Source organism: Balearica regulorum, chromosome 3 (genome assembly GCF_011004875.1).
Source record: "Balearica regulorum gibbericeps isolate bBalReg1 chromosome 3, bBalReg1.pri, whole genome shotgun sequence".
In the NCBI taxonomy this organism is placed as follows: Eukaryota; Metazoa; Chordata; class Aves; order Gruiformes; family Gruidae; genus Balearica; species Balearica regulorum.
The window spans coordinates 7,376,197-7,404,179 of NC_046186.1; the positions used below are offsets into that span (position 1 = coordinate 7,376,197).

Sequence of the window (27,983 nt, forward strand, 5' to 3'; positions counted from 1 at the left end):
ACAGAATTAATTTGGAAGAGAACTGATCATTTGTGTCTTCAGGTAATATCAGGAGCCTAAAATATTAATTGATTTGATATTGATTATCTGATTAGTATTGATTTGATACTGATGGTTGGTTAATTTCAAAGTAAGAAATTAAAATGAATGTCCCCAAACACTCCCTTACAACAAGAAAGAAAGAAAGTATTTGGAAAAATTGTGTTTCATGTGTCCTCCTCACAGCTTTGCTTGTTTGTAGAGTGGGGAATTGCCTGCAGGTGTACAACCGTAAGTCAGCACAGTGGTGTGATGGCACTTCACACCAAAGAAAAAAACCAGCTCTTTGTATTTAGCAGAACTCTAAACCGTTTTTAATTGCAAAGTAGCACTGAAGTACTGAGAGCCAGGCATCAGCAAATCCAGGTGTTTGCATGCAGTTGGAGAGTGTTTCTTTGCAGCGCGGGACGCAGGCACCCTCCCTGTGTGCCCGGCTGCGCCGAAGTTTGCAGCGGTGAACTACTGCTTCGGTAGGAAACAGGCAGCAAACAGACAATTTTATCATCTGTCTCAGCCTGTAATAGGAGGAGAGAGATCCAGCAGAGAGAGTGAGGCAAAGGGAGTCAGCATTTCCAAGTTACATTCCCAGCCTCTGACTCGCTATATGACTGCACATAAATGACTAAGCCACTCTAATTAGGTTTATGAACTGGAAAATAGCTATGCATATATTTACTCCAGGCCTTATTATTTTGCATGGAAAGGAACAGATGAGATTTCATACACTTATCCTCCAGGAAGCCACTTGTTTCTCCCTGGGACAGGATCAGGCTTTTTTGTGTCTCCAGGACACTTGTTTAATGGAGAAATAGAGCAATGTCGAAGTGGAGAAACAGGATTTCCTCTGCAGCAGGAAACCTCCACCTAAAAGTGTTCCAGGAGCCAAAACCAAAATTGCAGGTGCTGTATCTTGTACGTTCACATTGCCTTTCTATTCTTCTCTAGCTGGTCTTGTTTTCATAGCTTTTCCTTGTCACTTGTTCTCCTGCGGTGCTACTATCGGAGTACTGTTTTCTTGGTTAAAGTTGTACGTGCTGGGTTACTTAGCCCTGGTTTTGTCCTCTCTGTGCCATGCCTTGAGTGTGACTACTCTTCCTTTTCTTCTAGACAGTCTCTGCTGACCAAGTATCTGCCGTATTTGAGTGGCACACGCTTTTTTCACAAGTCAACCTCAGGAAAGCAGGAGTGTGAAACCTGCTTTATCACTGCTGTGCTGTGGGTACCATAGAAATGTTCTTATTCAATAAAACCTTTGCAGCCTCTTCAGATCCTATGAAATGTCTGCTGTTTTATTTTGTTTTGGTTTAGCTCAGGTTTACAGAGATACCGCAATTCCCCCTGCATGATTAGGAGGGGGGTAGAGCCAGGTTTTTGGTGCGTGTAAGTCAGCGTTACTCCGCTGCAGCAGGTTCACACAGGGGATACAGCGGGAACGCAGATCTTGTACTCCTAATACGTTATCTTTCGAAGCTGAGGAACTTTGCAATGAGGGCTCGAATCTGGAGATCAATTTTTTCATCTAAGCAGGGCTCTTGGTATAATGTGTTCTTCTCGGGCAAGCTGCGAATGCGTTTCGGGTGCTGCCTTCCCGTGCCCCTCGGCGAGGGCACTGGAAATGTCTCTGCTGTGGGCACCGGCTCAGGAGCAGGGTGCTGCGCAGCGTAGCGTTGCAGTGTTGGTGTGTACGATGCTTTGCAGTTAGGTTGATTTTATCAACTAATGCCTAAGCAAAAAGAAATCTGTGTCGTTGTTTATCAAACATATGGCTTTTCATTTTAATTTAAAAAAATTTTAAAAATATGGCTTTTCATTTTAATTTTTGTTCCCCAATTGAGTTTCTCTCAATGATTCCTAATCACCCTCTATTTTCCAGACAAAATAAAGTTTGAATTCAGGTTCTTCCAAATTCCTTAATGTTTTCCTCTCTCCTTCCTGCATCTGCATCTCTTGCAATTAATTTATATTTTGTGAGAAAATATCATGGTGACTTTCAATTTTTTTTGCGTCCCTAAAAAGCACTGCAGATGCCCATTTCTTGCCAAAGCAAGGGCACTTGTCACCGTACAAGTGAATTCCTCCATATGCTCAGGGCACTTGAATTGTCCTTCTCTGTGCACAACCCTGCTCATAACCTGTTTTGCATTAATAAGTCTTTTATCAAGGCTGAATTCAGCAGATTATGGAATCTAAACTAATTACACTCCTAAAATAGTGAAATTAATCCCTAATATTATTCCTCCCCAAAAGGATCTGCCTATATAAGATATTAAGGATTTTTTGGGGAAAATGAGTCTCTCTCATCTAACGATATGAGTTGTTTAAGAAGTGAGTGGTCTCAAGTTTCTAACTTTGAGAATTTTAATTAACCTCAGGAAAAAATTACCTAGGGAGGCAGTGAAATTTTCATTGTTAAGAACAGGCTGGGCTATCACCTGTAACAGCATAACCAGAATTTATCCTCCCTTGAAATGAGGTAAGGAGTACGTGTTTGCTTGATGTCCTCTCCAGTCTGTTTTTCAGTCATAAACGTTGTACACAGTTTCGCTGCTCAGTGTCTGCTTTCCAGAGGGTGTAAAGCCCCGGTCACGACTCAGCTGGCTCTCTTGGAAATACCACCCAATCTTCCAGAATTACCATGGAGCATCGTGGTTCCTGCCTCTTGGAAAACCACACAGAGGTGATTTTATTAGCAGCCAGAAGGAATAGTTAGGAGATGTGTCTTCCTCATCAGAGGTGACTGTTGTGAGGGCTGCAGCTCTACCTGTCTTGTTCAAATATACTGCTGTTTTCAGAAGAAGGAAATTTTCCACGATTTGCATGCCTCAGTACCTTCAGGTTCTGCTCCTGGACATGAACATCTATCTGGCTGCTGTCAGGGATATTAGTAGGCATTACACCACAGAGGGCATTATTTGTTCTTTTGGTGAGCTATAGGAAAACAAACCCACAGGTAAATTGTAAAACTCAGGTGACTGCAGGCTTGTGGGTGTTATGTGCTTTTTGGGTATTGAGGACTAATTGTATAAATACAGCACTTTGAAAACATAAATGCTTGTGATTTTACACATCAAAAATGGAAAACATAACAGGCTGCTGAGATGAATCTGAAATTTCAGTTTTGACGTCCTTATTGCAAATAAATCAGTTGTCTTCCACAGATGCTATCCTGGGGAAAAAAGACAGCCTCAGGTCTCAGAGTATGACATCACCTGAAAAATCATAGTCTGTTGTTACTGGAGCTAAGAAGTTCATTCTTACTTCATAAAAGCATTGCCTGCCTTTACATCTATTAGGACAGCTTGCGGTTTATAAAAATTTTCCAAAACAGCAGAATGCATTATTCTTGCTCGTATCACTGACTTGAGAGCCATTACACCAGCGCACATTAGCCCATCGGCCCACCTCTGCCGTAGTTACAAATTCACTCTGTTTTCCTTCTGGGGGGAAGAGGTTTAGCAATTTTCTGAAAATTGCCCATCAAGTAGAAGAAGGGATGAAACTCTACAGGACCCATGGGGTTGCTCTGTGCTTGGTCCTCCAGACCTTTCTGGGAGGATAGGGGACTGTAAGAATCTCCTTCAGAAGATGGGAAAACAGCTGCACTAGGATGGAAAAGATGGACAGTGGCAAAGTCATGGTGTGTGATGAAATATAAATGGGCAAAAGCACAGCCTGGGCAGATTGCATCAGTGGTTTGCAGCTGCTGAGGTGGCAGTTACCGTGAAGATCCTGTCTTCTCTAGAAGATGTTGTCAAGGCAGATGTGGCCTTAAGCTCACAGGTTGGAGTTTGCTTGCGGCATGGAAAGTCTCGTGCTGTGTTTGCAGTGTGCCAGCCACCGAGGGGTCTACAAAACCCTGAAACCCAATGTTAGCGCCCGATAAATGACAGGTAAGGGTCAGGTCCGTTCTGGTTCCTGTCAAGTCCTGCAAAATGTCCTGCTTTTGGCAGCCCCAGGTGAAAATTCTCTGGATTTGTCAAAACCTTAGGAAAAAAACACGAGGTGGTCAGTGCTCTGCAGGAACAACTGAGATTTTTCTCCCCCCACCCTCCTTCAGTGTCCCTCATATAGGAGGAAGGGATTGGGAAGGTTGCTGCTATTCTGTGGTCTGATTCCTTCCTGAAAGAGGTGGGGATGGCATGTCCTTGCCTTCCTCAGGGTAAGAAGAGCCTGGCCAAGCCACACAGGACATGGTAAAACACCTCAGGGGGGGATGAGGAGAGAGCGGGGAGCAAAACTGCACTGATTAAGTCAAACAAAAATCCTCACATTGCCTTTTTTTTTTTGGTCTCAGAAGGTTTGAGGCTTGATATTGGCATTTATAGTGTCTGAGTCAGAATTTTGGATCTCCTGAGGTTGGCTGTAGTGGAACAGTTCCATTTTAAGGAATATATTATTTAGAAGTGGAATTGTTTGTGTTAATTAAATATGAATGTCTGCAGCAGAGGAATAAGCACGAGTCCATTTCTAATAGGAAGCAGCAGATTGGTTTCTTTTGTTATGGTTTTAAATCTGTTTTCACAGGCACTGGGGGTCTTTCAGCACGGGATGAGCTGTAAAGATGGTCTGTAGATGAGCTGGGTGTAGGCTGTGGTGTAGTGCTCTCTGTTCCCACGCTTTGGCCGTTGGAGACCTACTGCAAAGTGGAATCCTTTGGTCTTGCGAGGGAGCAAAAAGAAACCAGTCCTTGATAACTGCTTTATTTCCCAGTGCTTGTCCAAGTGTGCCTACCATGCTAGATGAAGCTCTTGCATTGCAAAATATCTTTTGAGAGCTTGGGTTTTAATCTATGCTTATTAATCAGAATGAAGTACTCAATTAAAAAAAGGCTTGTCTTATCATTCACTTTTTTTGTTATTTTCATATATTTGCCTTTTTTTCCCCCTTTTTTTTTTTTCTTCTTTTATTTCTTGAGAACTAGTGTTCAAGAAGTGTACAGCCTTGGAAAACTGGTGGTCCTCAACAGCAACTGTTTTGCTCTACAGATTCACTGCTGTAGCTCTGCCCTGTTTACTGCTGTAAAAGTAGTTGCAGCCATTGACATAACCACTTGTGAGTTTATTATTGTCCCATTTTTAATAATTATTGCATTGTTTCAGAACTCAGTAATAAATCTTATTTCATGCTTTTAAGACTTGAAAGGAAACAGAAGCACCTAACCAGGGCTTTAATCGAAAATTTAGGTTTCACCTCTCAGCAGTAAAGCCCACTCTTTTGTACAAGATGGTCTCTTTAGACTGTGTCCAGGCTGCCGTACCGTGGTAGCTAATCCAAACCTAAATGGTTGCTCTGCCATCTGGAGCAGTGAACACTTTCATATGTTTATTCTCCATGGCTGTGGAAGGAGAAAAGTGCTCATGAAGTCATCTAAGGTGGTTTTTTTTTAATTAATCAACCTTTGCTTATTTATTCCTGTATCAGGAAAACGAAAAAAAAAAAGAAAAAGAAAAAAAAGCAAAGCAATGAGGCCGCTGAACTTTAAAGTGTTAGAGCTACTTGGAGCCATATGCCTGGGACACCTTTTGGCTTCTCCCAGGTCTAGAGTGGCAATGTGCCCCCATGATCTGATTCCCTTAAATGAGGTCTTTTTTTCAAAGCTAGTGGGACAGCAGGGAGGGGCTGAGGGTACTTTATACTTTAGATGTAGGTAGCTGTCATCTGCTATGTTTCTGGCCATACGTGCTGTTATTGAGAAGATCGTCTGTCTTCAAGATGCAGAAGAGATAGCAAATGGGTAAAATAATGAAACATTTTCTCTTCTCACTTTGTTTCCCTGCAAGTTTGGACTTTTGAGGGGTAAAATTTAGAGCTTCACAACTTGTCCCAGATCCCACAGCAAAAAGTATGGAAGCCCTGGGAGTCAAGTGGTAAGTTCTTGTGTGCAACTCCTGCCCCACCAGGCACTGGCAAGAAGAACTGGGATGACTGAATGTCCTAAATAGTTCTTGGCTGGATGGTTTCATACACTGTAGAAATATTTTTGTCTTATGCTAGAGTTCCTCGCTTCTTCAGTTCTCCTTGAGGGGTAACCTTCACAGCTGTCTGCCAGATTCTAGTTTTCCCATATCAGGGTTCACTTTATTGATCTTAAACATTTGACCTAAATAGCCCATTTCCACAGAAGAGGAAATGGAAAGAAACCTCAACAAGTTTGCCCAGATTGGTCTATTATTTAATACTCCCACTGCTTCTTCATAACTGTAATAGCCAACTACTGTTTATAAACATAACCATGTAAAGTTGTTTAGCTTAGAACCTGCCGCCTAATAACTCTAAGGAGAATTTATGGATGTAACTTCTCACTTAACTGTAAAATTTGCAGAGCTACCATCTGTAGACATAGTGTCCCTCAGGATACGAAGAAATTGCTGGGACTGTCTTACTGATAATTCTCAGTTTCTTGGGATTACGAGAACAGTGCATATAGATAAAGACAATAAGTTCAGTATGCATTAAACACATTGAGCAGTGAAGCTATTCAGACACAAATAATTGCCCTGCTTGTTTTTTCTGTATTCTCAGTCTCGGGTCACACTTACACCTAGCTGGAAACATGAAGCTCCTTAAGATATTCAGGGAAGGCACTTCAGAGGCCCTGGCTTGAGTGCTGCAACACGCTGGTACCTAGATACGGCTGAGACAGATTACTGTGATGAGTGTCGCATGAATAATGACATTCTTGGATAAAGTAAGTCATGAAATAAATCATGGCAGGATGCTTTATGCAATTTTGAATTGGATCCTGAAATACCCTGGGAGCTGGTAGAGCAGGAATGAAGACAGGAGGATGCATCTTGTTTATGAACAAAAATATCTGTGCATTTTCTGGTGGCAGATGTGGTCTATCGCAAACTCTGTTCTTTTGTTTTTCAGACGCTGAAATAGGCATGAATGGGATGGCATCAGATCACAACACTTCTTCCCAGGAAGAATACCTCCCACACTATCTCCAGAAGGAAGACCCCTTTGCATCAAAGCTTTCTAGAGAAGCTGACATTGTAGCTGGGTTTTATTTGACCGTAATTGGTAATGATTTTGTAATTAATCTTTTGAATATGACTATGTCACGGCATTCTTGCTGGCACTCACAAAGAAGGCAGAAGCTGCTGTGCATTAGATGTGTAATTATGTATTTCTTTGTATTAGAAAGAAAACTCTAGGAGGGAGAGGAGAGAATGTGTTAGAAATATGGTGTCAACAGTGTCAAGAGTTGGTGTCAACAGACAGTGCTGCTCCGGATAGCCAAAAGTGACTAGCAGTAGATCTTCCAGCAAAAAGTGAAGAAATACTCAATTTTTCTCCGACAGGTTACTAGCTTGTGGTTTAATTGTTCCTGACCAGAACTGGCTGTTGCCCTTATGCCATGTGGGTTTTATGGCCTGTTTTCAAAGCCTCTCTCATGTCCTACACAGCAAAGAGAACATCCTCAGACATGCTGATTTGAATCTTCTCAGCTCCTGGCATCAGCTGTCCTCTGTTACATATTATATTGAACAGGATTTTCTGCCTACCCTCCTGTCCCTTTTGTTTTGGAGTCTTTTACCGAGTGCAAAGTGACTTTGCAAGCAGAATAAATGCAATTATTTATTGGTTAGTGCACACAGATGATAGCTGGGGCTCATTTCTACTTTATCGTTCATATGCCAAAGACTTGCCATTCACCTGGGAAATACTGGTCCCCACTGCTTCTAGGAATAGCTGGTCCTTGTTCTTGATGATTTACCACCTTTGCTTTGGGGATGGGGGCAAGGTTCTAACTATTTATGTCAATATTTTTGCTCTCAAGTACTTGAGCTTCTAACTGTTGCCTCAACACTTACACTTCTTTCTATGGTTTAGGTTTCCTTATGTTTTATGGCTTTATTTCATGCAGTTTCTCACAGCTCAGCAGCTATTTTCTCAGTAAAGCTGAGCCTAGGTCACGTAGCTGTGCTACACCGAACAGGGCTCCAGGTGTCAGATGGCTGAACACCAGGCTGAATACAGGATATAGTGTATTCCCTGACATTTATTTTGGTTTTGATTCATTCTCTTGTTCTATCAATTCTGCCCAAAATACAAAGATCTTTCAGTCCTCCCTTCATGTTTCTCATTCACTATTTTACGTGTCTCCTTCCTACTCTCTCTTACTGCTTTTCCCCAGGCTGATCTCATCTTTTCTGCAGTGGAGGTCTCACAAAGGCTTGAAAAACACATATTTCTCATTTGTCTTGTGCTTATGTCTTCATCGAAAAAGGAATTGCGAACAGCACAGACAGCAGGTGAAGCTGTATCTCTGTGCTGTCCTCGCTATTCATGCACTGTTTTGTATGCATCCTAGCTTTTTACGTCTATATTTTTTTTCTGCTGCTATGCAGACAGATGTCTTCGCTGAACTGTCCAAAACAAACCCTCTTGGGTCTTTTTTCGCTCAGTTAAGCAAATGTAACTTTAATCCCAGGAAGTATGTCTGAGTAGCTGAAATGAATCCTTCCAATGTACATTGTGTTGCCTTGTTACATCGGCAGCATTTAGTGTAGATTTATCCAGTTCCAAAGAAATACCCCTGCCAGGTGTGAAATGTCTTGAAAAACATAGATATAATCTAATTAAGACACGAATTTCCAGTGAAAAACCAAAAGCTAGCCATGCAGGCACAGTCTTACACAAGCAGTATGAGGAGACTGAAATTATAGTTTAAAAAGGGCTGATAATCACTTTGATATTGGATTTATCAGTAAGATCCCCATCTTCCTGGTGTTGTGGACTGGACACCAGCCTCTGGTGGACTCGATGCACCCAGTGGCCCAAGTCAGGAAAGTTCAAGCTGTCGCTCTGCTGTATATATGTGCAGCTCTAGACATCATACCCTACAGTTTGCTCTGGGTTTAACTTATTTTTTCAGGTGTTTGTTTTGCATTGCATTTTACTCAGTTATTTACCCTGATGGTCATTACACACTCCAGTAGCACCTTTCATTAGAGCCAAGTATGCTTTTCACATATGCGTGTAAATGTTATATTTGCATCTTCCTTGGACTTGCATCTATAGCATAAGATACACCCGTATCCTGCACAGATATTTTTAATTCCTTTTAGCAATCATTGCAACGATTTTAAGCAGTCATTGCTCAGCTGCTGGTCAGTTGTGCCCTCAGCCATTTCAGCAATGGCAACTGGCTTCATGTTTTCTAGACCAGCACAGCAGTGTTTTAGACACTGTGTATAACACAGTAATGGATATCAATCTGCCAGAGGCCAAGAAGTTGTTCAGAAATCCCTCCTTTTACAGCGTTTTGTGTGAAGAAGGAGAGTGTTATGCTTTTTACCAGATCTCAGCCACTAAGAAGACACGAAATTAAGCAAAACTGGTGGAAGGAGCAATGTCAGGTCTTTTCTGTGCTTGTGAATAGATGGGGTGAAGTAGTCTTTAAAAACATTTTTCTTACCCCCTGCCCAAAAAAAAAAAAAAAAAAAAAAAAAGGCTTTGCTTGGGCTAATGCTTCTTACGTGAGTTGTACCTTACAAGATTGATTTAGCTTAGTGCCTTGGGGATGTCACCATAAGCTCCTGTTGATGTGCAGACCCATATTTTATTACCCATTCATGTTTAGAGGGATAGCAACATTTTAACAATATCTTGGGCCTGCAAAAATACGAGAAGTTAGAAGGAAATTAATCTTTGTTGTTCTCAGGTAAATGTCTTGAGTTACTTTTTATACTTTCTGCAAACAAAAATAATCCTAAATTTCCTTTTCCACTAAGCTTATTTCTGACAGTTCAAAGCATCCACATTTCTGTTGGGACATGAAGCACTGCCGTGCAGAGATTTTCAGTGGTACATAGTGGATCTTAAGGTGGTGGAGAAAGAAGCCTAGCTCCGTGAAACTATTCACTGACATAAAATTCCACACAACAGGTTTGCTGAGGCTGTAAATTTGGTTTAATTGGCAGCTTTATAGTTAATCACAGCTGCCAAGTACCCAAATGTCCTGGTTTCAGCTGAGACGGAGTTAATTTTCTTCATAGTAGTTAGTATGGGGCTGTGTTTCGGATTTGTGCTGAAATCCATTGGAGTGTAGTGGGCCTCGGATCCTCTGTATTCCCGACTCCAAAACCCCAGGGGTCAACCTCGAGTGTCCCCTGGTGCTTTCTGCCAGAGACTCCAGGTAGGGCCATTCTCCCTGGCTGCGGTGTACAGCACATTTTTTACATCTGGTCCTGCCCGAACTGGCCCAAGAGCTACGGCATGAACTATTTCTTGTTTAATTTGTTCGAAAGCTTGTCGTTGCTCAGGGTCCCATTTGAAATCATTCTTCTTCCGGGCTACATGGTAGAGAGGGCTTACTATCAGACTGTAATTCGGAATGTGCATTCGCCAGAAACCACAACACCTAAGAAGGCCTGTGTCTCCTTTTTGTTGGTTGGTGGGGACATGGCTGCTATTTTGTTGTAACCAACCAAAAGGGAAAAGAGGAGGTGAAAGAGTGGGAGAAGATATCGCCCCCTGTCTTCCCCATAGATTGGGTCCAATTATTAATCAATTCTGAAAGATATTGACTGAGGTACAGGCCTGACCGAAATGCTACATACACATACCAGCTCAGACCCATGACTGTCAATGATATCTTATCATAAGTCATTATCACACAATACAACAACATGAGAACACGAACCCCTCTCCCAGAGGTGACAAACAGCACCGCAGGGATTACATAGAGTAAACACGGGTTTACAAAACAGAGCCATGTGACCAAACAGAACATCATTATGACCAGTGACTGTTTCAATAACATTTAAATGCTTATAACAACTTTGTTTTAATACACTTGGGTCAGACTTGTCGTTATCACAACCCCTCGTGCCCCACTTTGGGCGCCAAAAAGGACTGACGTGGTTTAGCCCCAGCCGGTAGCTGAGCGCCACGCGCCGCTCGCTCACCCCTCCCCTGGCGGGATGTGGAGGAGAACGGAAAAACAACGGCAAAGCCTCGAGGGTTGGGATAAGGGCAGTTTACTGGGACAGCAAGGGAGAGGGAAACAATCAACAACAGTGCTGATAACAGATATTCACAATGGGTGATAACAGAGAACGATTTACTGATCCGACGACTGATGCTCGACCCGTCCTGGAGCCACGCCGACACGCCGAACCCGCCCCTGCCTGACTAGCCCCCTTTTATGGTGAGCATGACGTCACATGGTATGGAATAGCCCCCCGGCCAGCTTGGCTCACCTGTCCTGGCTCCTTGGGAAATTAACTCTGTCCTTGCCAGAACCAGGACAGAGGGGCACAGCTGGGACAGCTGACCCCAACTGACCAAAGGGATGTTCTATACCATAGGACGTCACACTCAGCTTGTAAGGGGCTTGGGGAAGTGAGAGGACGGGGGGGGGGGGGGGGGGGGGGGGGGGTTGACAGCGTTCAGAGTGATGGCGTTTGTCTTCCCAAGTAGCCATTACACGTGATGGAGCCCTGCTTTCCTGGAGATGGCTGAACACCTGCCTGCCGATGGGAACTGGAGAATGAATTCTTTGGTTTGCTTTGCTTGTGCACGTGATTTTTACATTACCTATTAAGGTGTCTTCATCTCAACCCACGAGTTTTCTCACTTTTACTCTTCCAATTCTCTCCCCCATCCCGCTGGGGAGGAGTGAGGGAGCGGCTGCGTGGTGTTTAGTTGCCGCTGGCGCTAAACCACAACACCAAAATAGTAAGAAAAAGCTATGTGCTTAAATAGCTCTTGGGCATAGTTGTGTCTTGTGATAACTCCACAACATTGCAGATTTACTTTGTAAACTGTGCAACCTGCAGATGATGGAAAACTGAGCTGGAGCGTTGAGCTCCCGCACCCAGCGAGGGTATGTCTGCATTTTTATTGTAACTTGTGGTTCAGACCAAACCTGTCCATTGTCACCTTCTGCCACTGAAATGTGTCCCCTACTCTTTTGCAGATCCCTTCCAAGAAATGGTGGCCCCTTTTGAAGATGTCCTGTGTGGACATCCTGATAGTAGAGAGAGGGACTAACTGTGGAAAGGTGGGAAGCCAGGAAGTGGGGGTTGCTCTTGGGCATCTTTTTGTGCTTGAGGCATGTAAGGTGCGAGATTAAAATTTATTTCATAAAAGGGAAGAAGCTGCACAGTGAGCGAACAAGGCTGGGATACTATCAGGAAACCCAGCAGAGCTTTTAGGGTCAGGCTGGTTGTACAACTGAAGTATTGCAGTTTGAAAATATAAAAATACATTTTTTTGTCTTCGAAGAAAATCAAGTTCTTGACCAATCTGTGATAAATTCTCTGCAAATGTGTGTTCTTTTGTCCTAACTAGTTCATTTCCATGTGTATTTTTTTAATTGTCTGGAAAAAGAGAAAATCAAACAGTGCACGTAGTTATAAGAATCCAATTCTTTCCACTTTGTCACTTCCCCCCGCTAGCTTTTTCATCACTGGCTCGATTGATTTACTGTACGGCCAGGTAGGGTGACTGACTACTGAGCGGAGACCCACTGGCTGTCAGCTCCTTTGAAAGCTGGTGGCAAGTAACTATTGATTTGCAAACTGTTGTTACACGCTTCCTCAGCGTGTTATGAAACAGCTTAATTGAAAACAAAATCCTGAACTATCTTCTTTTTTTTTTTTTCTCTGATGGTTAGCACTGTTGTCAAATAGGAGAAAAGGAGTCTTATTTGTTCAGATTTCTTTTATACACGTTCACCTTTCTCTGCAGGTTGGCTCTTTCTCTGTAGGTGTCACTTTTTTAGTTATCGTGTCCTTGGCTCTTTGTATATATGTAATAATGTTACGGTGCCACGGACAGTTGTGCCCTGAATTGTTTGCTCCTGGAAAAGAGCCTTTATTTTATATCTGAATAGTCTTTTTGCTCCTTTTCTCCAACCCTGGGCTCTGCCCAGGCACACAGCCTGCCATCACCTACCAGAGCTGGGAGCCTGCACCAGTGAGGACTTTGGCTAACTGTTAAAAAAATCTCTTTAACAGTAGGAAGAATGAAGCTTTAGATGGCTTATCCAAGGAGATTATAAAGTTTCCATCACCAAGGAGTTAAAAAAGAACTCAGATAAGCAATTGTCAGATGCAGGTATCAACAAAAGGAACTTAAATTATCACTGGACACCTACCAGCTGTAGGATTAGGAGGTCAGTGGGCTGGGCCTCTCTGAAATATTGCTATTAATAATGAGCAGTTTCTTCAGAGGCTTGTCTGCTGAAGACATCTCTCTGGACTGCCAGTCAGTTGAAAAAGATTCAGGAAAATGTCAGGTGCTTTCAAAAGGTATTTCAAACTGGATGCTGGCAGTCTAGAGATCCTAAATTCACTGGAGAGAAAATGCCATTAAAAGAGAAAAGGATTAAGATATATGAAAAATGCTCAGCAACATCGAGATTCATTCACTTATCTGCAAGGAAGAAAATAATTCAAAAGAATACCTGTATCTACTTATAATTCAGATTAATCTTCAGAGCCGTAATAATAGGATGTTCTTTAAACTTCATTCACCAAGGATAAATCAAATTTGCTGATAAAAGCTAAGATTAAATGATAAGTCAGCTTCTGTCCTGTTTTATTTTTTAAAATAATATAAAAAGCAATACTGTCAGTGTAAAAATAAGAAATGTTTCCAATTAGATGAGCATTGCATTTATTACTGAAAAATTCAAAATCAAAGTAGGTTTCTTCTGAGGTTGGTAAACTTTCGTTTCCACAGTTACTCATATTTCTTGAGAAATTGTCTTGTTTTAGCCTCTGGGAACCATTTTTCCCTCCACCTCATGGATGTCCCCAGGTTGAGTTTCTTGGTTCTTTGAGGATGTTGCACCCTTGCAAGGGGATCATTCCGTCGATGGGCCAGAGGAAATACCCATTTAAGTCCTGAGCTTTAATTCCTGAGGTTTGGCCTGCCACAGACTAATGTGGCGTTCAAAGGTGGCGTTGGAAAGGGTGGCATTGCTGGGCAGATGAGGAGCTGCTGAGGACTTTCTGATACATGGAATATGGCTGAACTTGCACCACCAGAGCAACGTGTAGGAAGGCACCACAAAGAGTGACTTTGCTGTCTCATTGACAGAGGAAAGTTGGGTTATTTATGACTTTTTTATTGCAGTATGGAGGGTAGGTCTCGGCTGACAGCCAAGCACCTAGGCAGCCGCTTGCTTACAACCCCCATGATGGGATGGGGAGGAAATAGGAAGAGCAAAAGCAGTGGAGATAAAGAGAGGGTGGAGATAAAGACAGGGAGATCGCTCACCAATTACTGTTGTGGGCAAAACAGACTAATTGTGGGGAACTTAACTTAAGTGAAAACATTAAATTACTAATTTGAGTAGAGAGAAACAAAGATGACAAACATAAAAAACTTAAGGAAAACAGCTTTCCTGCCCCTTTCCCAGGCTGAACTTCACTCCAACATCTTCTCCCTCATTGCCGTTGTAGGTCCCTTTGGTGAGGTAACGGCGGCACAGGAGGTTGGGGTCTCTGCCCCTCTTTGCTCTTCACTCTTTTCTTCTGCATCTCCCTCCTTCTTACTTTTGCTTCCTGAAATGGATGGTGTGTGCTGTCCTGTGTTTCCACTGCAAAACACTCACTCTGGGCTCAAGTTCTTTCAAACATGAGTTAGTGAAGAAACTCTTCTCTCTGAGGGAACCAGAAACTCTGCAATTTTCGTACCAGTGTGATTAGATCCATGGCTGATTAACCACTTGCAGGGCTGGTCCCTGTGGGTCCTTGGGTGGTGATACGGCAAAAAGAGATGCCAGCCAATATGAACAGGATGCCTCCTCATGCACTGAATTACAGTTATAAGTTAAAATCAGATATATTTTATCATTTTTCTTTCTTATGATGGAGATAAATTTTTATTGTAAAAAATTAATATCTTAATTTACATTATTTTAGCAATTTATCCCCCAACCTCTGATTATAGTATTTAATAAAATTAAGGTTAGTCAGAGATTGGGGTCCTTGTGATTACAAACAACTGAATTTCATTCTTATGGTTGTATAAATGTTTGTGAGACGAACGGCATTGATGAGAACAGAGGAATTATGGGATATCTATTACGTGCATTCAGTCGATAATTGTGCAGGCTCAGGTGGTGAAGGCAATGTCCTGCCGCAGAGGGGAAAATAGCTTCTGTTGTGGGAGGGAGATGCCTGCAGTAGATATCTCTATGAGCTACATAATGAGAATGAGATGATCATGTTTCAGAGTAAATGTTTAGCCTTGGGACCACAGGTTCAGCTGAAAAATTAAGAGAATTTCACAAGAAAGGTGGGATGTTGCTGGTTTTGAGGAGAATTCTAATTTGATTGTTTTTCTTTTTTTATGTTATTTTTATTTTTATAGGGATTCTTTCAACTCTGGGAAATGGGTATGTTATTTTTATGTCCTCAAAGCGAAAAAAGAAGTTGAGACCTGCTGAGATAATGACTGTTAATTTAGCAGTGTGTGATCTGGGCATTTCAGGTACTTTTATGTTTTATTTTCACTCATTTTTACTATCCCACCATTCTTTCTGGCAGCAGCAAGAGACAGGCCTCTGGAAATCACGGGGAGCCCAAAATGCCTTTTGCTACTGATATTTCTGCTCTGTTATTTGCATATAAATAAGAGAGAAGGATAGCAAACAACATTCCTGAACAACTTGATGGGAAGAAATGAAAAGTACAGGGGGAAAAAATAGGGCTGGATTTATCAATCAGGCAAAACTCCTGTTCACCCCAGCACTGGACAAGCCTTCTAAGACAGCTCACATGTGCATCCTGATGCAATAAATACAAAGTAGTCTGGTATTATGGTTGAAGAAAACGATATTTTCTTGCTGTAGGGTGCAACAGGAGGGATCCAGGTAACTCAAAAATACATATTTAGCCAAATATGACTGGGGAGGGGTATGAGGGAGAAGAATTGGAAAATGCCGGTGGCCATCAGTCTATCAAAGCTAACAATTTTCTCTCTAGTGACCTTCCTCTTCTGTCTCTGGGTCAGGAAAATAAACATTTGTGTCAATCTATAGAGTAAGAGCAACATCAGTCAACTGGAGGGATTTTTCATTTCAGCCCCCCAGCCTGGATGCCCTGGCATGAGATGAGGGAGCTTTGGAAAGGTCTACATGAAGTTGCAGAGTCAAAAGCCTTCAGAGAACATTCCTTTGGCTCTTGCCACGAGTCTCATTCAGCTCAGTTGCTTTGTGGCTACAGGCAAATGCAGGGGAAGGACTGGACATCCTTTAGAGAAGGACATTTTGCATGGCAGACTATTCAATGGCTATAAAGACCTGATGTGACCCAGCTGACCATGGCATCTCACCAGTGCAATATAAACGACAGCATGTTGCCATGCTCCCGAAGTCATTTGTCCCCTACGTGTTGCGTACAGCAGGACCCCTGTGCCCAGCTCCAGTGCGCCCTTTCCCTGCCCTTGTCTCTGCCAAATGCTTTTGCCTTCATCCAAATGCCTAAAATAGCGCTGAACAACATAAAATGTTGGCTCCCAGCCTCCCAAAACTGAAGCTCATTGTGCTCATTGTGCATGCATATGGCCAAGGAGCTGCTCATCCCCGCAACTTCCAGTAATCTTGATGCCTCTTGGTGGTCAGTAAACATGGTTTTCTGAAAGAGATACTTACAAATTCAGCAGAAGAAAGGTGTTAGTGTAAATGTCTCTGCTCTTCTACCACAAAAAGAAATCTAAACGATTTCTTTGGCGTATCTTCCATTGAGATACTATTTCCATCTTGCAGCACTTAGAGGTGAAGGAAAAAAAAAAAGAGCAGTTTTGCCTCTTCTGTGATGCTTCCAATTCCTTTGAGTCCTAAGAGTCTGTTTTATTTTATGAGGCTTATATCTGACTCCAGTGAGAGTCACTGAATGAGATGAAGTGTTTCAGGGAATTTCTGTAGCAATATATCTGGAATGTAAACAGGTATCTCCTAACCATATAAGTTCCATGTCTCAACCATATAAACTACAGCTCTGTTAGCATGAGGGCTGCTAGTTTCTCTGTTAAGGTCTGCCACCAACATACCACTTGGTCACCTTGTCTTCCATGGAGATCTCAATCTATCTTTGTGTTTAGGTTTTGTAATTAAAATTAATTGTGATTGGTACACTCAGACGTGCTTTTTCTCCCTTCTTTTTTTTTTTTTTTGTTTGTTTTTTTTGTTCATGGAAGATGTTGACTCGAGAAATGTGGTGTGTTCCATCTGCTGGACTGATTGAAGATTGGACTTTTTCCAAAAAATTTCTTAGTTCATGGACTTGCCTTGGCACCTTGTTCAAGAAATGGGTTCTGCAATGGCTTCCTGCAGATTTCCACAGGGTGGCACCAGCTGCTTGTTCAAAACTGCATCAGGCTCATTTTGCACTGATACCATGCTCTGAGTCCTGTGCCGCTGAAGAGAAATTTGATTTTGTGCAAATAAATGTTTTGGCCTTTAGAGCTGGCAATGAGTAAAGTTGCTGACTCTTAACATATATCCTAAACTTTGCCATATTTCATGTTTTTCTTGAAACCCTAATCACTGGGGTCAGCTTTTGCTTGAAAAATTAAATTACATTTATTCTGCTCAGAGAAAAGCACATAATATATTGTCCTGAGCACAACATTCAGGCTCAGGCAGAATTTTCCTTACATGTTTAGGCTAAAGGAGAAGAATCCCCAAATATATTGGTTAAAAATAAGTCTCATTATGAAGGGTTTTCAATCATGATGCATTTGACGTAGAAAATGGAGCAAAGACCATTTTCTGCAAGATTTTGTTTTTGTTGAGAATGAAAATGGCATGTTTAGTTTTGCATCAGTTTGATCTGAAATGGAATATTCTTGGGAACAATCCAAAATATTTTTCTAGAGATCACTTCAACAGAAGAGAGACTTTTGTTTTGACTTCTATGAATAGGTTACCATGTGGGAATTACATTTTGCAAGATCATTTTTATAAACCAACTCACTGAGCTGCCATGACATTATAGACAGTGCGGTTCAGCCAGGGAAACTAGCCCAGGGCAGCTGAGGTGCTTTCAATTCCTTGAGGTGCTCTGGCAACTCCTGTGCAGGAAGGAATACAGTCACAGAAAGGTGGAGTTCAACATTTAATGTTGTTTGAATGTTGCAGTTGAACTGTCCAGGCCTTGGAGCATTTCAGGTCAATCTGGTAAGTAGACATGAAGGATTCAGAAAACATGCTGATATTCCTGGATTGTAAATTTTTGAGTTTTCTGGTCCATTAAAATTAACCTTTTTGTTTGTCCAGTTTGAGACAAAAAATTATAAAATCAGGAAGTGGAGATTTCCAACTAGAAAATTACAATTGCCAAACTTTCTCATTTTCATGATACAAAGAATATGAGTAATGTTAATCTGTTTTAAGGTGAGAATGGAACAACATATGACCTAACTTCACTTCTTTCATAATGAACCACCCACTTTAGAAATGGAGAAATGAGCTACAGTTCCACTAGGACAGAGTCTCCAAAATAGTTAGGTATTTCACTTCTGTTTGGGGATGCTTAAAACTTTTTGATGTCTTGGCCAGGTGACTTGCTGAGAGTCACCAAAGAAGAGTGTGGTATGGACAGGAGCTGAAACCACTTCTGCAACTCAAGTCCATGCTGCAACCATGGCACCACTTTCCTTTCTAACTTAACACTTTACCACAGTATGCAACCCATTGTTGGACCTTATCCCATGTTTGAAGACACTCAATTCATAGAATGGTTTGGGTTGGAAGGGACCTCAAAGCCCATCTAGTTCCAACCCCCCTGCCATGGGCAGGGACACCCTCCACTAGACCAGGTTGCCCAAAGCCCCATCCAACCTGGCCTTGAACATTTCCAGGGACTGATTACAGGGATGTAGCCTAACTAGATCTATGCCTGTTTCAAATCCAGACTCGCCCATCACCTGTACTACTTACATACTGGCATGTGTTTGCATGTCGACTTAACATGTACTCTGAAGTTTTCATATTGGAAAGAGCTTGCACATGCTCAGTACCAGAGTAAGAGTTTGCTTGTGGTTCAGGCAGTCTGCAGTAAAGCACCTGTTTCCAGCCATTCTGCAGGCTTGGCTCATGCTACCACAACATAGATGCTATGGGATCTAGCTACAGCTGTCTTAGGCTTAGTGCTGCAGATGGAGGGCATGCAAGTCATCACATCTGTTGTGTCTGAAGTCCTCTCTCCATGACACAGAGCATTTTTACTGGTACTAGCTTTGGGCAAAGGGGACGCTTTGCTTTTCTGAAAAATTGAAAATTATCATTACTGGTGATGGATTTTATCAGTCAACTGACATTCTTTTCTCCTTTTGAAGTTGTAGGAAAACCCTTTAGTATAATTTCCTTCTTTTCTCACCGCTGGGTGTTCGGATGGATGGGCTGCCGCTGGTATGGATGGGCTGGTTTCTTCTTTGGCTGTGGGAGCCTTATTACCATGACAGCTGTCAGCCTGGATAGATACCTAAAAATCTGCCACTTGTCTTACGGTAAGAAAGAAAACTATATTAAATGACTATAGAAAAACTATATCAAGTGACACAGGTTTCTAGACTGAAATCATACTTAAGCTCTTCAGAATGCTTTTGTTAAATATAGAGGGGAATACACAGATAAGAGAAACATATTTGCATGATCCAAGTAATCCCGGCTAAATTTGTATTGCTAGACATATCGCCTTCACTGTTGTGTCTCTGCTGTCTGCTTAAGCCATGAGTTTTAGTAATCACTCATAGATTACTCACTTTGTGCCTATCAAGGCCTATTAACATAAGATGCAAGTATTGCACATATTGCAAGGTCTGTGGACTAACACACAAGTATTCCTTATTAGATGCCTAAATGTGGCAAGCTATTTAAAACATCTGAAATATTTGGATGTGCAATAGGTCATAATGTGATATCGTCTCTCTAATATGGAGATGGAACCTAAGAGAATGAAATGAATTTAGCAATGAAAGCTGTTATCACCATATTCATCAACATCTTATATCTCTTGCACATGATGTATTATATGCTTCATTCTTTCCACTTAAAAGGTGTTGTCATGGTTTAGAAAAGATTTTTTTGTTGAATTGGAAGGAGCTAACTCCCCGACAAAATACAGGCAATAGTCAAGGTGTGACTTTACATATAGGAAACACCTTGCCCATGTGACTTGAGGGACATACAACACATTTCATTATAATGAGATAGAATATCAATCATGTAATGTTAAGCTATAAGAAATGTTTGCAGCTAGGAAGTGTAAGTAAGCTGGTCTGTCCAACAGGTGAGGGTGCTGTCAATTAAAAGCTGTGGTACCGCACTAAGACCTGGATCCTGGCTTGTCCGTACTTCTTCCTGAAATGTGATAGCTGAGTTTAAAATGCACGATTCACATTAACCAGGGTTTCAGTTCTTTCTATAAAATTCTTATCAAATTAATTCAGTGGCAACTGAAATCATAGACAGTTTTTCACAGACTTGGTGAGCTCAAGTAAATATTTCATGGCCAGCTGCACTCATGCCATAAGCTCTGGTATTTAGTATGATATCTTAGTTCAAGAGAGACAGAACACTTCAAAACCTTTTTTCTTGAAGGTTATCTGATCACGGTTGTCCATACAAAATGATGGAGAGCCATAAACATATTTAGCATGTTCAGTCTAGGTGGTTAACCTAGCCATTTTCTGTATAAGGCCTAAATCGGTCATCAGGAACCTGGAGGACCTGACTATATACCTACATCTTCATTTTGCTCCAAAAGCAACAACTGGGTTTTTTTTTTTTTTGGTTTGGGTTTTTGGTTTGGTTTTGGTTTGGTGATTTTTTTTTTTTTTTTTTTTTTGGTAATAGGTTGCTGTGGTTTGACAATAGCTGTGAAAATAATGTTGCTCTTTCAGTACTCACGCTATTGTTCCTTTGTTTTTCCACACCTAAACACAACAAACCACCTTTCTGTCTCTCAACCATTGTGCTTGTATACATGATTTGTTAGTCAGTGTTAATTTTCCTTCCAGTGATCTGGAAATGTAAAATCAGCTGGGGAAGAGGCACTGGTCACACCCAACTTACAGTTGTTTCTTTGCTTTGGTTTTGTTTTAAGTTGCTCTCAAACCCTGAAGAAAGCTCTTCAATGTCAGTGGATGTGGAGTGAAAACAGATTAGAGCTTCCAAGGTGGGAGGAGCTGTTATAATACCACAGTCAGAGTTTCTGCAAAAATCATAGGTTTTACCCTTTTCTACATGAATCCAACATGTTGAACATAAGCTTGTAAACTGAAGCTTTTTCTAGCTGAATTAGAGTTGTACGCAAGATGAGCATTCCACTCCACAACTCCAGGCATGCCATTAGCATTTAATAAAACAAATGGACAAGGATACACAAAAACGCCTATTACAAACACTTCTGACCATATGCACATGATGATTTACTGTACTGGAAAAGAATGACAAGGTAAAAATAAATCTTGGGTATGTTATTTTCTCTGTAAAGCATTGTCTTTCAGTCACTTATGTTAATGATTTATGTTGAGAATTTTCATGAGTTCAAACTTTAGCCAGTTAATGTATAACAGGAGGAATAGGAAATAACATAAGTTACATCATACAGTTGCAGCTAGTGAGCTTTCGTACTGAGTAATGAAAGGCTGAATTAAAGACTTAATCCTTCGTGTGGGCTGAACCTCCATCTCATCTGACCACACATTATGAATACACCTTTACAGACCACAAAGTAATTTTCAAAATTACTAGACAAGATTCCCACGATTGTTGCTGAGCTAGCAGTTTGGATTGCTTTTGTACGGACTCTTCTAGATTGTAAATCATCACAGCGTAAAGTAGAGATCTGAAACAACATCAGGTGGAGCCCTCCTTATGAGTGTGTATTTCTCTTCATGTGGTACAATGTGAGCTGGGGTGGAACAGCTCAGGGGTCACTATTGATACCTGGAAGGAGGCGAGATGAACCCTACAGCAGTTGCTGTCAAATAGCCAAGCAAACTCCTACTGCATATGTAGAATGACATCATCAATTGTGCCAAATACATATGGACTTGAGGTTGTAACTCTTGAATTATCTTCCAGGTACCTGGCTTAAGAGACATCATGCATTTATCTGTCTGGCAATAATCTGGGCCTATGCTACATTCTGGGCTACGGTGCCTTTTGCTGGTGTGGGGAGCTATGCCCCCGAGCCGTTTGGGACCTCCTGCACTCTGGACTGGTGGCTGGCACAGGCTTCGGTGGCTGGACAGGCTTTTATTCTGAGTATTCTTTTTTTTTGCCTCCTGTTCCCGACTGCAGTGATTGTGTTTTCCTATGTCAAAATCATTTTAAAAGTCAAGTCATCCACCAAAGAGGTTGCTCACTATGATACCAGGATTCAGAACAGCCACATACTTGAAATGAAGCTGACCAAGGTAGGTAGGAAGATTTAACTCAGTTTGCTTTGTTGGGTTGTAAAAGCAGGTTTGGAGAACTTCAACCATATATATGCTTTCCAGTGCTGATAGCACAACACTCTGAAGGTGGTTCTTTCAGCTTTCTCCTTCCTTACTGTCAAGATGTGAAAAAACAGGAGTTGAAACACAATTTTGTGATTAGGGTACTCGAGTCCCTGTGACTGTGATTCAGTCTGAAGCTCTGCCACAACCTTCCTGTGTGAAGTCACATCATCTCCCTGTGGCCCTGTTCCCACCATAAAACTCCCTTTGCTTTCAGAAGCAGTTGTGAAGAATTATTTTAAGATGTTTAAGATGCCCAGGAATTACAACAGAAAAACAGATAAAAAGCAGATTATTGTAGCAGGGAAATAAAACTTTCAGACAGCTTACATTCCTCTGTTAATGAAGATATAAACCAAAGTCACTCCTGTGACATTGCAATTGTTTTTATGTAAATAATTTATCATTTAGGTTCAGCCATGAGCTGTTGATAAAAATGCACTCAAGTGATAAAATTAATTTTCCATCTCAGACCATATCCTATTTTCCCTTTTTGATTGAATGTCTTTTCTATTTGGCAACAGTGACAGCCATGATCCTTGCTGATACTGGTTATTGTGCCAGGAAATCTCTCAAAATAAAATCTTGTACTGAACAAAACCAGATTCCTTAGCTGTAAAAGATTCACCAGCCTCTGTAAGCCATGCCAAGAGGGAGACAAGCAGCATCCTTTGCTTGGCTGATCAATTTTTTTTACATTTTTGGGGAGTTGAACTGGAAGTTATATAATACATAGCAATAAGTGACATGTCTAAACATATCAGAGAAGCTCAGCTAGATACCTGTATGGTCAGTGCTGCCAACACAGCTGATAAAACTGTACTTGCCTCTAAAAAGTGTTTCTTCAGCACAGTACTGTTTTGTAGTTATTTAGGACCTTTCCTTTGAAGAGCAATGAAAAAAATTGATTTGAGGTTGCAGATTTATTTTTGCCATGTTGGAGGGATCATGTAAAACTGTAATGATGTGATCTGAGTTGAAACGCTGGTAGTTGTCCCTTCTGTCTCAGATCTAGAGCGGAGAACAAAATGTTGGGATATATATAAATGCAGAAAATGACTCTCCATTATAACCCATTTAACTTCACAACACAATTTACAACAAACAGGATGTGTCTGAGATCCTTGGCTCACATGCACTGTTTCTTCAGTGACTGACTCATTTTTCCCATATCTGTCTTGAAAAGGATTCAAATGGTTGGCATTTTTCCAGTGGAAGATAGACCACCCTCCTGGGTGCAGGCAGAAGATAGACCTAGTTTATCAAAACTCTTCTCCTTCCTCCTGTTACCAGTGGCCATCCTCGTGGCAGGTTATTGGTCCCACTGGGTTTTGATGCTTTCTCTGTGGGACATCAGCACAGCCTAAAAGAGAGGAAGAAGCCCTGTGTTAGAACAGGGTGGCACAAACTCTTCTCTTTTCTTCTTTTGCTAATTTCCTTTGCTTTTGCCTTGGTAACTGGTACTGAGTGATACAGAAGAAGGAGCTACAGTAGATAGACAGGAATATACCCTCCTAAACAAACTCACCTACAGGGACACTCAGAGTCCCTCACTCCCCCACACAATCAGGACCTAATTCAGACCTGGAAACATCTTCAAAGACTATGATTTTATGAACTTTGGAATCTGATTTCAAAGGACCCAGAATCTGGAAGACTTGTGCTTAATAATTTGTTTTGTTTTGTTTTGTTTTGTTTTGTTTTGTTTTGTTTTGTTTTGTTTTGTTTTGTTTTCCCAGCGTATGCTCATTTCACTCTGGAATGGAATAGAGACTGGGTTTCTTTTTGACAATCTGAGGAACATTTGATTGGAAGAGACTATAGAAGTGAGGGACTCCTCAAATAAGCAAGAAAAGGAAAAAAAAACCCAAAGAGAAACCATGTAGGAAATGTTTCCAGTTTAATCTGCATTCGTTTCAAAGATCTTGCTAAGATTTTCAAAAATTTCCACAGCCTTGTTATATATTATCCTAAACCAGAGAGTCTGTAGGTTTTGAAAGGACTCCCTTTAAATTTAATTTAAATTTAATTCCAAAGAATTATTATTTTCTGAGATCTCATTTAGTTTCCTCATGTTTATGCTGACCTTACAGCATTTTTAAAGGTCTGTGATAAGACTCATTAACCGCTCTGCGTCAAGTGAAAGGAAAAAGGGCACTAAAGAGAAATGGGTGATAGCTTTTGTTCATATTGTAAATTTATCTGAAGCGAGTTATCATTTTTTTTTCCATTCTGTTGTACGTTCCCTCGCATTCTGCCTAGCTCTGTGCTGTGCTGTCATTGTCTCACTTAGCTAGATGAACCTCTTTCTCTCTTTTCTCTTTTCCTCTCACAAGGTGGCAATGTTGATCTGTGCAGGGTTCCTCATTGCCTGGATCCCTTACGCCGTGGTCTCTGTGTGGTCAGCCTTTGGACAGCCGGATTCAGTTCCCATTCAGTTTTCAGTGGTACCAACTTTGCTCGCAAAGTCAGCAGCCATGTATAACCCAATTATTTACCAGGTCATTGATTGTAAGTTTGCCTGTTGCCGGTCAGGTGGATTGAAGACACTGGAGAAGAAGAGCTCTTTGAAGAAATCGAGGTAATTTCTTCTTTGAGAAGTAGAATTTCTTTAAGTATACAATGTTCCAAAAATGTGCCAAACAAGACCTAGCAAGGGTCACAGCTCTTCAAATCTTATTTCTTATTTTCAGCCATGACCTATGCAGGGTCTTGCTTGCCATGGAAATTTGTAAAGTGATTCTAGATGTAACAAGAGAAGCAAGGAGATGTTTCTTACTTCTAGATCCAGCTGCAACTCCATTGATATTGTTGGAAAAAAATCCCATTGGTTTTAGTGGGTTTTGGATCAGTGCTGTCCTCCTGTTTGCTTTCTTTCACATCATCGCACGTCATCGTATCGGTTACTTCCAGAAGGTGTTGATGACCTCCATTGCCAGTGAAGTAAATGGGAGAGAGTTGTGTTCATTCCTTATATGATTAACCTGTTAATACCATCCCTTTCAGCCACAGAATTAGCAGAAAGAGGTAATAGTTCCTTAATGACCCTGTAGGTAGGGCTCACACAAAAAAACCCCCAAAACAAACAAATCAAAGTGTAATAAGGTCTCATAAAAGGGCCTCTTTTCTATTTACGACTTCCTGCTAAAATCCATGCTGACCATTAGCAGAGTTCCTGGAAACACTAACTGTGCACATGGAGGAAAAATGTTCCTAGTTCTGTCTTATGCCAGCCAATTATCTTACTTCCGTGATTGAACAACAATGAGATAATGATGGATGTTAATCTGACAATGTAGACTGATATAAAGGCCACAAATGCCCTACCCCATGTAAGTAACTTCAAAAGCCTAGAACATACATGCCTCAGTATGTACTTCTTAGAGGCATGAAAGCCCATTTCGTCATTCATATTATTGTCTTACCAATTCCAGCATTTTTTGATGTATTGTCCAGAAAGCAAGTCCTGAGCTTCCACAGCTTCCCTTAGCAGATTTTTCTATAATCTTACACTCAGATTTATATATGTTGTAAGTGTTTGAGGTGCTGAATGCAGTTTACCAAAGACCCTTCTGTAGTTTTAGGCAAATTGGAGACAAATCTGAAGTAGCCTTCAGTGAATATTTGGAGGCTGGATTTTTGTTTAACCTCCATGTTATCGCTCCAAAGGAGGAAGGAGCTTTCACCTAGTCCCTCATGCCAAATGCAAGTTGACTTTCCTAGGCCTATGCAGTGAACAAAATGTTCTGGAAAAATCACTTCCCAGAATTAGGAACTTAATTGTCAGCTTGGTACAAACAAAATGATTGTTGTGCTTTCTCTTTCCCATAGGATGTATACCATATCTGCACACAGAGACTCAACGGCAATGAACGAAACCCAAGTGGAAGTATAAAGGCTCATTTCACATACAGCAAATGAAAACTTGATGACAGGCAATCATACTGTCTCAAGTTCCTCTTTCTGTAAATAAATTAAAACATGAGGACAGTTTTATTTTACTCCCTAGTCCTATGTACAATGTAGTTCTTTACATTCTGACTAAAATAGTGCGATTAGAGCTGGGCAAATATTTTAAGTACTCAGACAGAAGAAACAGAGAAGATTCATTTGTATAAAATTTTTTTATTCACTTCAGAATTTTTTTTTTAGCGCTAACAGAAGTGGTATTTTGGATGATATTTTCCCACACAGAAAGGGAAGTATTCACAAAGGCCAGTTTTAGTTTGCTAAAGCTAATCTCCCTAGATTCCAACTGCAGTCACTGGAGAACTGGAGCATGAGAGAAAGGATTCCTTAGAGGACAAATCAGAGTCAGAGCTTCATTTATCACGGCTCCAAATCACCCATTGGAGAAACATCAGCCCACTGATTATCCCTTGTGAATCTCTCTCCAACTCATGTGGCTACAAGCTAACTTAATACCACTTTGACTTCAGTCTTTCAAGATTCAGAAATATTTTTTTTTTAGGCAAGATCACTAGTGAGTGCCACACTCGTACACCGCAGATGGTCGGTATTTGTGAACAAGAGGGGCAAGGTCTCTTGCTCAAATGTTGGTTTCATTTAAACAGTTTGGAATCATGAATGACTTTGTAACAAAAAAGCAGAACCTAAATGAAGTCAGCCCCATACAACCCAAAATGAGCAAATCAATAGTTCGTACCTCTTTTTACCATCTCTGGCCAAAATTACAATGAAATGTGATGGGAATGAGTAGACAGGTTTGACTTCTTGAATGGTAACTGACTTTTTCCACCTTGTATTGTACTTTTCATCATTCTTTGAGATCACTATTTAATATAAAACAACAAATCCTTCCTCAGTCCTAAGCATGAAACCAGACTCAAAACTAGTGAACTCGTGAGAAAGGTTAGAAATATAGGTAACAGGAAGGTCTTTCTAAAGTGCAGTTGTATCCAATGTTTAAACACTAAGCCCTGGAAGGATGAGGATTAGGAACAATTTAGGAAAACAACAATCTTACTAAAATAAATCTTCTAAGTTCCTAACACACTCAACAGAAAAACAATGTGTCTTGAAAAGAGAAGCCAAAATAGTTGCATTGGATCTGAGCCGTAATTATTCCCATTCTCTTCTTTTTCTTTTTTGGATTTACCTTAAGGCATCGCTACAGATCAAAAATTAGCAGCCCAGTATAAGTAGAGTTTCAATGCTAAAAAAAATTATTTTGATGTTTGTATATCATTTCTTTGGGAGGAATATGATATTATTAAAAATAAGGTAATTGCGAATCAAAGAGTCTCCCACACAGATTTGTGTTGACTGATCATTAAAAAAAGGGTTAGAGTTTTCTTCTGAATTTTTCCTTTAAGGAAAGAAAGCATTTATGAAAGAGTTTCAGTTGTTTTCCTGTTTAACATTTAATGGTGCTTTTTATCATACTGTTATTTCATAATTGTGTTTAACACATATTCCCTGCCATACTGAACTGAACTTATTTT

General features: G+C 40.9%; 1 protein-coding gene across 1 annotated transcript; it reads left to right on the top strand.

Annotated features, from left to right (window-relative positions):
* Positions 1 to 814: 814 nt before the first annotated feature.
* OPN5 (opsin 5) lies at positions 815 to 27,886 on the top strand. The gene is made up of 7 exons (XM_075750039.1): positions 815 to 939; positions 6,913 to 7,065; positions 15,379 to 15,498; positions 19,348 to 19,518; positions 22,100 to 22,434; positions 24,855 to 25,099; positions 26,350 to 27,886. Exons 2-7 carry the CDS (start codon positions 6,927 to 6,929, stop codon positions 26,411 to 26,413), a joined length of 1,074 nt encoding a protein of 357 aa, XP_075606154.1. The 5' UTR covers positions 815 to 939; positions 6,913 to 6,926; the 3' UTR covers positions 26,414 to 27,886.
* The last annotated feature ends 97 nt before the right edge of the window (positions 27,887 to 27,983 follow it).